This window comes from Symphodus melops (assembly GCF_947650265.1).
Source record: "Symphodus melops genome assembly, chromosome: 17".
Lineage (NCBI taxonomy): Eukaryota > Metazoa > Chordata > Actinopteri > Labriformes > Labridae > Symphodus > Symphodus melops.
In genome coordinates this window covers 16,731,001-16,744,288 of record NC_136707.1, presented here as the reverse complement: position 1 = coordinate 16,744,288, position 13,288 = coordinate 16,731,001, and the positions used below count along the sequence as shown (strand labels likewise).

Below are 13,288 nucleotides of genomic sequence, written 5' to 3'. Positions count from 1 at the left end.
GGGTCACAACTAATCAGGTCATAGAGCCAGGAAATGATCATAGTAATGGTGTGTTTGAATGTGTATCTGCATGCACGTGCTTATTCGTGAGTGCCTCAGTGTGCGTGTGGGCAATTTTTAAGGCGGGCAAATTTAGCACAGGAAGTGCTGCACTGAAATGTATTCAGCTGGAAATGTTGGCATGAGTAGGTGCAGAACAGTGGATAGAGACATGCTGCGCCGCAGAATGCATGGCAGCTGATTGGCGCATGTTGTCCTCGTCTATTGCTTTGATCAACCATTTTTCTTTTGCAAGCCTCAAGCAAACTGTGGCGCCCTGCATGTGCCTGATTGAGCTATCAGATATTCAACCCTACACCATTCATACCAAATACCCTTCAAATAATCATGTATAAGCCCCCATTGACTGTTAAGATTGTAATCAAGGGAACAATCAGGGGCAATCAATCCTGCGATGAATACAATCTGAATGCATGTTCTGGTAAAAAAAAATATTCATGAAGCTTCTTTGAAGAAGTACAGCGAATTGCAACAGTTCTGATGCAGTGTGTGTTTTGGTTAAAGAAGGGCATGTGGCTGCAAGCTTTCAGGGAAACAAAGAATTAAAATGATATATACCTGATATTCCATGTTGTGTAATTTTACAGTTACAAGGGGGAAAAAAATGTGTCTTGGGTTTTAAATAATGTTTCTGTACGTTTCTACACTTAAGTAAAGGAGATATAACTTGCACTGAATTTTCAAGTCCATTTGAGGAAAATGAAGGTTAAGAGGAAGAGGCCTGCTATGACACTCACTCCCAGATCTGCTGTCTTGGCTCGTGATCTATTAAAAATGCATCTCCTTGTCTTCGGTGTGGGTTGATTAGAGAGGCTCCACGGGGCCATTCTTGCAAAGACAAAGGATGGAGTCGCCACAGGGTAAATTGAAGGTGTGTTACAGTCAATACAGCCAGGCAGACACACTTACTATATTGATTTTCCTTCTCGCATGTTTCCTCTGGAAAGACAGATTTTCACCCGTTAACTGCCATTATTGTACTTAAGCACAATTGGGCTGAGCCTGGGGTGGTGAAGCTGTTTTGTTCCTGACTTTTGTTTCCTACACCAGTGACCGAGATACTGTGCAGTACATGCATGTTACAGCCCAACTGGGTCTCTCACACAACACTGTGGCAACCACCATTAGTGGGTATTGTAGACATTTCACAGCTCAGTGGAGAGAACGCCGAACTCATGCAAGTGGACGCAAACGTGGACAAGTATTGACACACACACGCACATACACTTTTAAATTTCACATGCATGAACGTACAAAACAAAGGAGCAGATAGCAGATAAACATGCAGCATTATCAGCCTTCATGTAAAATAGGCAACATCCATCATGACATCATTTATATTCTGTCATTTACCTTTGTGGGAAAGAGATTCTGCTTCATTTGTTGTGGATGCTCACTGCTTGAATAGAACATCTAATGTCCTCTCTTTTACTGTATGCATGCAGAATCGATGCACATGTACTCTATAGTCCTCCTGTGGCCTCAGCCTCTGCTATGAAATGTGAAAGCCCAGATGAGTTACCTTAATCAAAGCCCCACAGGAGTCGTTAATAGATTAAACACTCCATGTTGAAAGCACACCACTGTCTGCCTGAACCCTGGGGTACAGCCTATATATGTCATTTAAATCGTTGCCATGGCAATAAGGTCACACTTTGTTGAAGCTGATTTTGATCTTGATATATTTAGAAGGCAGTGGGCCTCCATGTCCATCATCCAATTAATGAATTATGACTCAGAAAAATAGCCAGTATTCTTAGAACCAGATGACTGCAGCATCTTTCAGAGCTCAAGCGGGGGCTGGCTTTGTGTGTGCCTCTGCTGCCTCAGTCATAACAGCTCTGCATCATTATGAAGGAGGTCTGTGTAATTAGCTGAGGTGTAATTTGGTCCTGTATTTGAGCTGTGAATCTGTGGCTCGCTGTGTGTTTTTCGCAGTGGAAACAAGGCGAGTGTGTGGCGCTGCCTGCTCCCCCGTATTGTTATCTCACCCGGAGCTTGTCCCCATGACCTCAGGGCTTTTAACGCTCTACTGCCATCCATGGGTGTGCTGTGCACCAATGCTGCCATTTCTGCAGTTGGTGTTTTCAACATTTGAAAAGATTAAAAATGCCCTTTAAAGAGCAAACCTACAGGCTAAGAGCAGGGTAGATTTTTTTTTTCACGAATGTTTGTGTTAAGCGAAATGCTTACGTGTGTACATGTGCATGGAGATGCTCAACAGCATTGTATCTGCAGTTTGCTGCTGCACAGAAGTCAGTCATGCAACATGACATTCAGTATAACCAGTGAAAGTGTTGGGAGCTCAGGACAGAAATAGCACAAGCTAAGACACATTCAGGCTTAAGGAGAAACACATGTTAAGATGCCATTTTCTCATTGCCAAAGGGGCAAGGGACAACAGAGGGAGTGGCAGTGAGGGGAGTAAAAGGCTAAATAAGATTCTCCGAGAAGTAGAACAAAAGAAAGCAGCAGAGGATTTTAGATAATGACACAGCAGAGAAGCAGCGAAAAGGCAGGCCAATAATTGGAGTAGGAAATATATGGAAGGGATGTGGAAATTAATCAAAAAGGATTAAATTAATACAGGTTAAATGGCCAACTTCCTCTCTGGCTAATATTTAATGAATGCTTGTTCTGCCAACAGACTCTGTGATTAGACAGATGATTGGCAGAGCCGAGAAGTCTTTTGAGGTACGGCAGATTGTCCTCATCGCACTCATTATTTTCATCCTTTATTTGGTCCATCACTTTACAGAAGACACCATTTGACCTGCACTCTGTGAGAGGAATCTTGAGTTAAAAGAGTCCTTGTGCACTCCACTCTTCGCAGGCGAAAGCAAATACATACGTTATGAACAAAGGTCTGAGATGAAGAGATGCTTTGAAAGAGAAGGAAAGAGTTCAAGGGCGAGAAACCTCTGAGGGAAGATAATATGATGAAGTTTTGTGAGGCAGTTTGGCTTCAGTTAGCCATTTAAGTTCTGAATTAATGTGTTAAAAATCTCATCCCTGAAAATAAAAGTATTATCAGCCACAGTTCATATTGACTTAAAAAGACACTTTAGTTCAGAGTACTTACTGTGGTGACTGCTTGTGAACTTTAGATCAGAATCTTGCACGTTATTCAATAATTACAACCACCACAGTCTGAGTTATTTTGAGTTCTGTGAGGATAATTCTGTGATCATTAGAGAGCAACAGAGAGCCTTACACACTTTGCCATCTCCAATTCTTAGTGCCTCTAACTTGTGCAGCTCAATTCAATTTAGATATAAAACTTAAAGATCTCTAGCTTACCCTCCACAGTGGAAAAAGTCCCTTTAAACTGTTAGTGTCGAGAATTGTTTTTAAGATAAAGTAAAGGTATGTTATGTAAATCAGATAAGAACATGCGTCTGTTAGGGAAGATATTATGTTAAATAGTCCTCACAAGTGTAGAAGAATGCATGTAAGAATATTATATTACAATACTTATATTATCAAGCTATTGCTTGAGGCATTATCAACTGATTTTAGAGAAAAGCCATCCAAATTGTACCCACAAAAAAATAAGCATTCTGTAGCCGTGGATTATTTTGTTCTACTCACAGAGAATTATTCAGTTTTACACAGAGGCCACAACTGAAAATGAGCCTGCTAAGATTTCAATCACCAAATAATGTTGCAACCACAAGCTTCATTCCGAAAAGGTTTTCTTTGTCACTTCACACTTTTCTTCTACTGTAGTTTTTTTTTTTTTTTTCCACAAAAAAGCTTGGTGTGGGAGCTTTGATAAACACCGATACAAGGGTGAAGGACGTCTGTATCCATGTTTGAATCTTTGCTGCCACCCAGTGGATATGAAGATTGCTGCATTATTTCGAGAGGCTGCAATAATTGAAATATATGACAATAGCATATTACAATGCATAGATTTAATATCCTGTACAAAGATGGCAAATAAACACCACAGCATTTGACTAAATACATGTCAGTGTGACTAAAATTATTAGACTGGACTTTAAGAGAAATAGTTTGAAATGTAATTAGATTTTTTTTTTATTTGTTTTTTAAAAAGGGGGAGTGGGGGGATATATATTGTCACTAGTGTATATCTACAATGATTGTGGAGATTAGCACAACCTTGCTGCAGTGTTTGTGAATGTGCATGTGTCACATCTTTTTTATCCCCACACTAACACCTCTGTAACGAGCAAACATGTGACTGTGTAAACTCTGATAGCACATGCCCTCTTCCATCCTCTTGACACATCGCCATATACTGACAACGATCATCTGCCAGATTCAGTACTGAAAAACAATTATTGGATTGGCTGTAGTTTCACTGGTAACCACAGGGGGGCAGTCTTGCTGCAAAAATGGAGGCAACCTCACAGGCGAGACGTGGGAGCCAGCAGGTGAGCTGAAGAGGGCTGAATTTTTGGATGGGGCTCAGAAAGCTGTCTCTTCTCATATCACTTCACGGTTCAGCCCCACACAGAGGAGCCTGTATCACTCACACAAAGTGGCTGGGTGGGGAGAAGATCCCATGCAAGGCTGACAAAGTGAATAAGTCAGCAGTTCAGGGTGCAAGCAAGAAATGGAGATGACCTGGCTGTGAGTGGGCCCTTTTGTCATTATTATGCAAGGCCGTTTATAAAAATCACACTGCCTGTGGCCTTGTATCCAGCTATCAATTGTTGAGAGGGGAAGTGTCAAGGAGAAGTTTAAATCCAACTGCAGCATCTTGCCAAATGCATTGAGTTTAGTGAAAAATCATGACAGCTGTGATTTGGAGACAAAAATACACATCCAACATCGACAGAATCAATTTGAACTTCAAAACAAATCTGAGAGCTGTCCTGCAATAAGCAGGAATTGAGCTTGAGGTATTATTCCTCAGGGGAAATGACACCAAATATTACGACTGCAACTATGCTAAAAGCCATGTGAATGACAACAACACAACAATGATTCAAGTAAGAACAATTGAAAAATGACGTGAGCTGTGTGGGTCGATGACAAATCCAAGTTTTTATTGATCAGTTTTTTATATTGAAATATGCATGGCTTTGATCTCATACACACATCAATTGCATCTTTTGTGACAATTAACTCTAATTTACTGGAAATTGTGCCTCACTCAGAGCATATTCTATACAGTAACTGTCACGATGTGATTTGGTTGTTTCAGGCTGAGTGGAGTAAGTAAGAAACTGTGAAAGCGCAAGCAACAGCCTGATGTCATGATGAAGCAGAATGACAGACAAGCTGTCAGATGCAGCCATGGGCAGCAGCACCTGGATCTCTCCCACATTAATACCTCACTGAACCACCTGTCTGTGTATCCCATCCTTAGCCCCTGGCCTACCTGAAATCTTATCCAACCATCCTTCTTAAAACAGCCCTTCACGCCGTACAAAGTGATGGGGATGCAAGAGCCTCTTCAGTATAGGCTCTATGTTATGTGACACTCACATGTCACATAACATAGAGCAGAGACCAACCTTCAGAAACCTCTCTCTCTCTCTCTCTGTGATCTCCATGCCTCACAAATGTGTTCTTGCATATACAACAAGATGTGAGTCATGAAAGGACAGCCAAATGTCAAAGACAGAGAGAGGGAAAAGGAAAAGAATGGATACATGCATGCAAATAGGGCTGGCAGGAACAGAGCAGAGGCTGATTGGGGAGGGGATGAGACGGAGAGGCAGCCAATGCGCAGCTCTGCATCTTGAGGAAGAGATGGGGAGGGAGGGAGGGAGGGAGGGAGAGAGAAGGGGCGGGTGAGGGAGTCAGTGAGAGAGAGAGTGAGTGAGTGAGTGAGAAAGAGAGCGAGAGAGAGAGGGAGGGGGTGAGGCTGAGGCAGTCACTCTGGGAGGGAAGATTCCAGGGTGATGCTGTTGGATGTGAGCCGCGCTCCTCTAACCGCTCTCTGGCTGTCCCTTTGACTGAGCCAGCGCTGTGTGAGTCTGCTAGCTGTGATCCATCGGCTCTGGGGGATCCGCTGCTGCTCGGACTGAGGCACAAGCTGATTTGCTTCTTCCTTGCCTTGCTGTCTGGAGCAGAGAGGAGTTGACTGGAGCAGAGGTCCAGGGCAGGGCAGGGCAGGGTAAGGCTGGCTGTAGGGCCACTTGCGCCGGGGCCCCACAGGAAGCAAACATGAGCGTTCCTATGCTAAAGATCGGGGCGGTGCTCAGCACCATGGCCATGGTGACCAACTGGATGTCTCAGACCCTGCCCTCTCTGGTGGGACTCAACGGGACCACCATCTCCAGAGGGGGCACCTCGGAAAGGATTGTCAGCGTGCGTATGACTTTCTTTGCTTTTCATGCAAGTGTGTGTGCACGAAACCTTTTCATTCATGCTTCTGTTGCGAGTGTAAGAAAGAAAAGAGAACGCAGATGAGAGATGAGAATAGAAAGAAACGAGTGACGATGTGAGTCTGAGTCTGTGTTGAAATTTCAAACTACAAGGAGTTTCTGATCACAGTGAATGTGAGAACCATTCTCAAAAAAAAAAAAAAAAAAAAAAAAAGTTTAATGTGAGAGACGATGCAGTTCCAGGCATGCATTTGAGAGCAGTATTTCAACCGAACGTGACTTATTCACGTTCCTGCGTGAGTAACATTAAGTCTAATGAAGTCGATTTGTGGGCTCCTGCATACGAGTGATGTGTGGTGAGAGGATGAGGGTGCAGTGTGGACAGCGGTGGTACATCATATGTTTTTTTTTGCCGGGTTGATGGGAGGTAGAGAGACGTTCTGAGTGATGTTCTGACTGATCTCATCTGTCACTCACCTCCAGGCTGGAAAGGATGATGCTGAGAATCAGAGGTGATGTGGAAGTCGGGGAGGTTGAGACGATATTTCATTAACGCATATGTCTTCTTTTGTTTCTTCGCTCGCTCTCTCTGTCTCTAATTCCTCTCTGGCCTCATGGAGGAAGGTCCCACATACAGAAAGGGCAATGGAGTTTGTTTTTTTTACTCAGGTTATGGTTCCCTTTTTTTGTCCTTGTGTATTATTTGTTTACATGCGTGCTTTTCTTTTGTTTGATACTTACACAGAAAAGTATTTCATGTCTGCCTCTTTAAGCTCCAGTAGTGTGCTAAAATCAAGAGAAACATGAAGCTGCTGAAGAAATTAAACATTTCTGGTTCATCTGCAGTTAATAATTGCTTTGCCTTTATCCAGAGTGTGTTTTTATGGCACCTTTCCCATTAGGCAAATGCCATGGTCTGTTAAAATGATCGAATAAAAATTGAGCATCCCAAGAGATCTGCAGCCATCTGGAAAGTGAGTGTGTATGTGTGCATGTTTATATGTACCGAGTATGTGGTGCCAATCTTGTCACAGGAGTGATGGTCCATCTGTTGGAAGCAAAGTTTTGATATTGCATAAGAGAGTCCTAAAAACATCACTTCATTTGTATTTAAAATTGGAGTTGAAATGTTTTCTTTGGCAGAAGGCTGCAGTTCGACACTTTGTTCACTCTGTGAAAAAAACATGGAGCTTGAAGCTTTCTAGTCCATGTTGTTGTTTTTGTCTCACAAGAACATGTACGTGTCACAGCAGGGAATATTAAACACAACATCAACGCTAAATCAAATATTCTCTTAAACAATATGAGAGGATTAAACTGGTTTGAATTATTGAGAACATTAAACTCTTTTATCCTGTTAAACACCCACCTTTCCCCTGGGGGTATAATCCAGATAATCCTTATCCATTTATTTTCTATACCTGCTCACGGTCAAAGAGGGGGGAAAAAATGGTGCATTCGTTTCATATCAATGCTGGGAGCTGCAAAATTTACATTTCAAAAGACTTCATACAAAAAAGTGCTACACACAGCTAGGAGAGGATATTTTTTCTTTGAGGACCCGTCATTCACATTGAGGAAAATTGCTTCTATTAAGGAAGTTCATCAAAGTTTCATCAAAACTGATGAGCCAGTGTGATGGTGCCATGATTATTACAGTATAACAGTGTGTTGTGATGGGAAGTGTCTTCGCTTTGAGACGGGAATAATCTCCCCTCATAAACAATGGCAGCGAATAAAACTTTAATGTAAAACCTCGCCTCAAAATCCCATCACTATTAATGAGACATTTTCCTGTGATGATCTTAGACGCAGTCATGACTCACACAATGTTTAGAGTTCTATTCAAAGACAAGCTAGCCTTGGTCTTATGACACTATGGTGCTAATTTGCCAGTGGCCACTGCATGGCTGCTCCACACCATGGAACACATGCATGCTGCGCCCCATATTCTCCCGGCCCAGTGCTATTTGAAAAGTCTGCTTCACTTGCTTTCTAAGTCTTTCTTCCAACCAGCTGATCTCAGAACACAGCTGACTGAGTTTATTGGGCTTTTCTGCCACGGCATCGAGCAAAGCATTGCCTGGATGCTTGCACACATCTGGATAGTGCAAAATCATGTTCCTTAATGAGCGCCCTGGAACTCTAACACATGCATGATCTAGTGTGGCGAAACAGTGTGGTCAAAGGAAGGGTGAGGACCCGACAGGATGTCCACATTGACTATATCTACGACATAGGAAACAATTCTCTAATTATATATATCTTATGAAAGAAACATGTGGTCATTATTTTGCATCCAATTCATAAAAAGATAAGGGCACAAATACAAACACACACTCAGTTGCATTAGCAGTAACTGTTTCAGTGTAATGTGAACCTCTGCAGTCTTTAGTCTTGATGGTGACACATAAAATCCTTTGTGGAGAAGCTTTGATGTGGAACAAAGTGGTTGTAGATGTTCTTGAATACACTCACAGGTGTATTATGTAAGAGAAAGCAAAATAAAAAAAAGAAGGGATAAGTCAATAATCTTCAAGCTGAGATCTGAAACATTTCTTGTCAATTCCAGTTAAACACACATCACATACTGTACAGTACTTCCACACAGGTAAAAAGCAGTGTTGGATCGCAGTGCCATTCTGTGTAAAAAGTAATTGATTTTGTTCCTCCAACTTGATTTTGAAAGCTCAACGAAAAGAAGGAGAGAACACAGAAACACGTGGTCATTATTTTGCATCCAGTTCATTTATTCCGTTTTCCCTGTCATTCTTCTGAATAGTATGGTTTGATCAAAAACGCAAATGTGAAGTTTTAAGAGATCGTTCTTTTAAAAAAAAAATCTCAGTAATAATAGATTAACATTAAAAAGAGCATTTATCAAATTTATTAGTTAAAGTGGAAGGAGGAAGTCTGATAAGAAATGTCTCATTTGAGGTGATAAAACAATATCCATAGCTTCAGCCATACTTTTCTGCCATGTGATGTTCTCTGTGGTAGCTTGTCAATGTGCACAAAAGAAAATTTGCTGTATCTTACGGAAATGAGCTAAATAGAGGTAATGGTAAACATTTTTCAGCAGGTGCCTATACTGACTGAGAAAACTGCACACAAGCAGCTGCAGCCTTGGCCTCACTGTGTAGCATTTCTTTTTTTGGATACTTGGTTTTTAATAAATAGAGCTGAAACACAAGTTAGACTTAACAGTATATAAACATAATATAACTATTATAAAAATATTCTGTGCAATGAGTCGTTGGGAAATAGTATTGGTGTTGGCTAAATTGCAATATAAGCAAAGGGGGATACTACATATCTCAATCTCGTATCTTCATTTTATGCCAAAAAAGAAGAACAAAGGCTTTGGAATGTATTTTGGTCACTAAAGTAGGCCTACTGTGATTTCTGTTCGTAGTATGAGTAATATTTTTCAACGTTTTAGCAGGCATTAGCATTGCGCAGGAAAAGAAGTCGATGTGAAAAGCAAAAAAAAGAACCCATTGTTGGTAAATTAACCTCAAGCATGCTTTGTACGCCTTAAGACAGACAGCTGCATGCTAGTAAATCTGCTGTTGTTTCTTACCATCAACTACATTCTTATTAATGCCTCTTTCTGACATAAAACAGCAAAGAAGGCCATCAGGATAAAGATTCACTATTTTTTTACCTACTTTTATGGAATAATGTGCAACAACAAATATATCCTGTGTAACTGTCTCTTTGAGTCTTGACCATCTACAATGAGTGAGATGCAGCGTTGTTGTCTGAGTTGTGTTTACATCACGTTTACAGGGGGAAGGCCATAAAAACTGTCTTAGTCAAGGAATAACACAGTCTAGCTTCCACATATTTTCAAATGTCACGTTTCAAGTGATTTTAGACCACACTCATTCTGTGTCAATTTACATGTAATATGGAGATAGGAGCTAACTAAAGTATGCTAACATTAGCCTGCTAACACGACAATGCAGGCAATAGCAGCTCCAGCCTGGGACAGTTTTGTCTGCATTGTTGCTTCATTGTGGTGCGTTCCATTTGATAACTCCTTTATGCGAACGCGAGCAGAGGAGGGGTTGAAGGTGTATCGCTGGAGGAGAGACTCCGTGTGGCGGAGTTGTCACCAAAAACAGCAGTTTGTTTTGGTGTCATGCTTGTCCTCAAGGTTGAACAAAAGTCGCACATTCTTCCTTTAAATTTCTAAACCTTCTGCCATGGGGTAGGTGTGTGGTGGCACAATCAACAGCATGCTATATAAACTGCTGTTTGCTGAACATTTACAATAAATGAAGCATTTGACTGTTTAGTGAACAGTTGGCGTCAAGAATCAACTCATACCCAACAGGAGCTTTAAGTTCCTCGTTAGACTGTAAACATTGGCAACACATGTAAAAGATAATTCTATATCTCCAACTATGCTGCACTGGAAGCCCTGAAAGGTTAGTTCCAATTGTCTGTATTGTAGTTGAGATGGGTCTGAAGAGTGCATTACTGTACTACGTCACTACGTGGACCTGATGGACTGACCCCAGATGTTGCAGCTGGCACAGAGAACATCAGATCTGTCTTTTCTACTATATACCTCACTCTGGTCAATAAGATGATGTCCATTCAGTTCTAGGATTGTACATGTAATTACAGACTATTTCAAATAAACACATTTTGCAAGTTTATTTGCTGACATGTGAGCAGGATAGACAAAGATAAAGCTAAACCTTTTCATGCTGTTGTTGCACACCCATAACACTGTAGACGAGACGGAGACGAAGTAATGAGAGTTTGTGTTGGTGTGTGTGTTTGTGTGCGTTTGTGTGACTCTCCCTTTGATATCTAAAATAAGCAAGCTGTGAGGCAGAAGAGTGAAGAAAATATTCTAACCATCAAAAGGGCTCGTGGAACAACAAATGGCAGCACACAAAGAGCGGCTGCACAGAATCTGATTGGGGTCACACAGCCTCCGTCTGTGGAGGTGTGGGACTGTAAACTTTATCACATACTGTACACTGGGCAATCCAATAAAACAGATTGTAAAGATTGATTCTTGGCAATGGATAAAGGATTAAACACTGGTGCAGATTTTTATTTGAGCACTTTGTTTTTATGTTTATGCTGCTGCCTTCTTTTAAATTTATTGGAGTTCAGACCCGGACAGGTGTCCTCTACTGCCCGGTCAATGTTAAGCGTTGAGCACAGCTTGGATCTCAGTGAAAGTCAATCTTGTAATGTAATTTTAAATTGTTCTGATACATTAACTAATTATGTGATAGCGTGTGTACAAAGCAGTATTGATCCCAGCTTCTATTGGGCTAGTAATCAGGCTTTTGACATGGTTCATTTGCCATGATGAGAGTGCAATTTCCAGCCAACTGAACTTAAACTGAATGATTGCTTTGTCCTTCAAAGCAATTTGATGCTCTTCTTATTCACACACCTCTGCAATCCATATTTTCCCAGGATGAAGCTCTGGCTGCGCTCTTACAGTTTATACAATGTTTATCTCACACTTGCTACCCCCTGCCACTCACGTCTCCGTCCTCTGCTTCACATCAGCCACGACGAAGCTATCTTTTACCCATGTAACGGCAGAGACGATGCCAAGTGCGTTTCACCGGGGCACCTGGCACCGTGCTAGCAGCCTCCTACAACAAAAAAAAGATATAAAAGTTGCAGCTACGTGCTGAGCATAGTATTGTGTCATTTTCTTTCACTATCCCGAGATTCTCCCTCTTACCGAGCTTGCCTACTTCAAAAAAACACTTGAAGCATCATCCTTCTCCCACTGTCATTCGGGCATGTTCATATTGGACCGAGTGAGCTGCAGATGGAGAGTGAGCAGGACTCTGCACAGGAGGGGTGGCAGCCACAGGAGTGATGGAGAGTCAGCAGGGAGAAAAAAGGAGGCAGCAGGGATAGGAGCATGATGAGTTTATGACTCATATTATTGACTGGCAACCATGCTGCACTGATTGTGGTAATCGCTTTTCTTTGGGTGGAGGAGAGACCAGGGACTTCAGCAGTAGTCCTCATTGAGTTTTATTTTGAAGGACAACAGATGGCCTGTGCATTGAGGATGTGACTGATAGTTCCTTTGTGCAGAGGGGATGTGAAGTGAATGTTTGTTTGTTTGGGCAATTACAGTAATATACAGTAAATTTGAAAAATGAGTTCTGATTGTTTCGCAATAGTATAGATAGAATTAAGCTCTGTGCAGCAGGGACAGATGTTTCTACTGTGCAAGCAGTGAAAGGATTTTAAGCCTGGCACAACACATCAACAGAGAGAGAGAGAGAGAGGAACTGTAAAACGTGGTTAAGCAAAGTTGGCATTGCAGATGGATAGATGTTATCGGTACAACCTCTTACTTTATAATACTTACTCTCAGACTATCTCACCTTGACGTCCCCTTCATTCTCAAAATGTTTCTTACTGGCCCTCTACTTAACTTTATCTCAGTTCCTCTGTTCTGGCCCTGCCTGTCCTATGTGGTGACGCTGTGTCTCAGATGTGATGGCAAGTTCAGTTCACAGTGTAGCTAGCGGTCAGCTCTCTTCCATATCTCACGAGGACTCGTGCCGGCTTCCGCCCGTTTGCCCCTTTCTGCCTGCTGCTTATGAAAGTTATAATAGACTTCCCGTCATGCTCATAAAGTTTGGAGCTGTAGATTTATGATCTCATTTAGGTCTGGCTTTACAGCAGCAAGCCAGCTCCCGGTTCTGTGTAATGAAACGCCAGCGGAAGTTCATCCTGCAACTCTCGACAGGGACACCCGAAGCCTCCAATGTCTAATAGGACAATCCTTTCCAAGTTTGTTCATCATTAACAACCTGAGGGGGATGAAGTGCTCAGGTTATGGCAAGTTGGATTGCTGGTTTTTATTATGGTTGCCTTAGAATTATCAATACCTATCAAAGTATACATATTAAACA

At 41.8% G+C, this 13,288-nt stretch overlaps 1 protein-coding gene across 2 annotated transcripts in view; it reads left to right on the top strand.

Annotated features, from left to right (window-relative positions):
- Positions 1-13,288, top strand: part of olfm2a (olfactomedin 2a) — a 48,319-nt gene that overhangs the window by 16,504 nt on the left and 18,527 nt on the right. Inside the window, exon 1 of one of the 2 annotated variants that reach the window (XM_079365820.1) lies at positions 5,885-6,348. The exons of the other annotated variant lie outside the window; for it this stretch is intronic. Within the exon in view, the coding sequence (XP_079221946.1) occupies positions 6,205-6,348 (144 nt within the window). The 5' untranslated portion in view covers positions 5,885-6,204. Of the gene's footprint in view, positions 1-5,884; positions 6,349-13,288 lie in introns of those variants that run through there. 2 annotated transcript variants of the gene reach the window in all.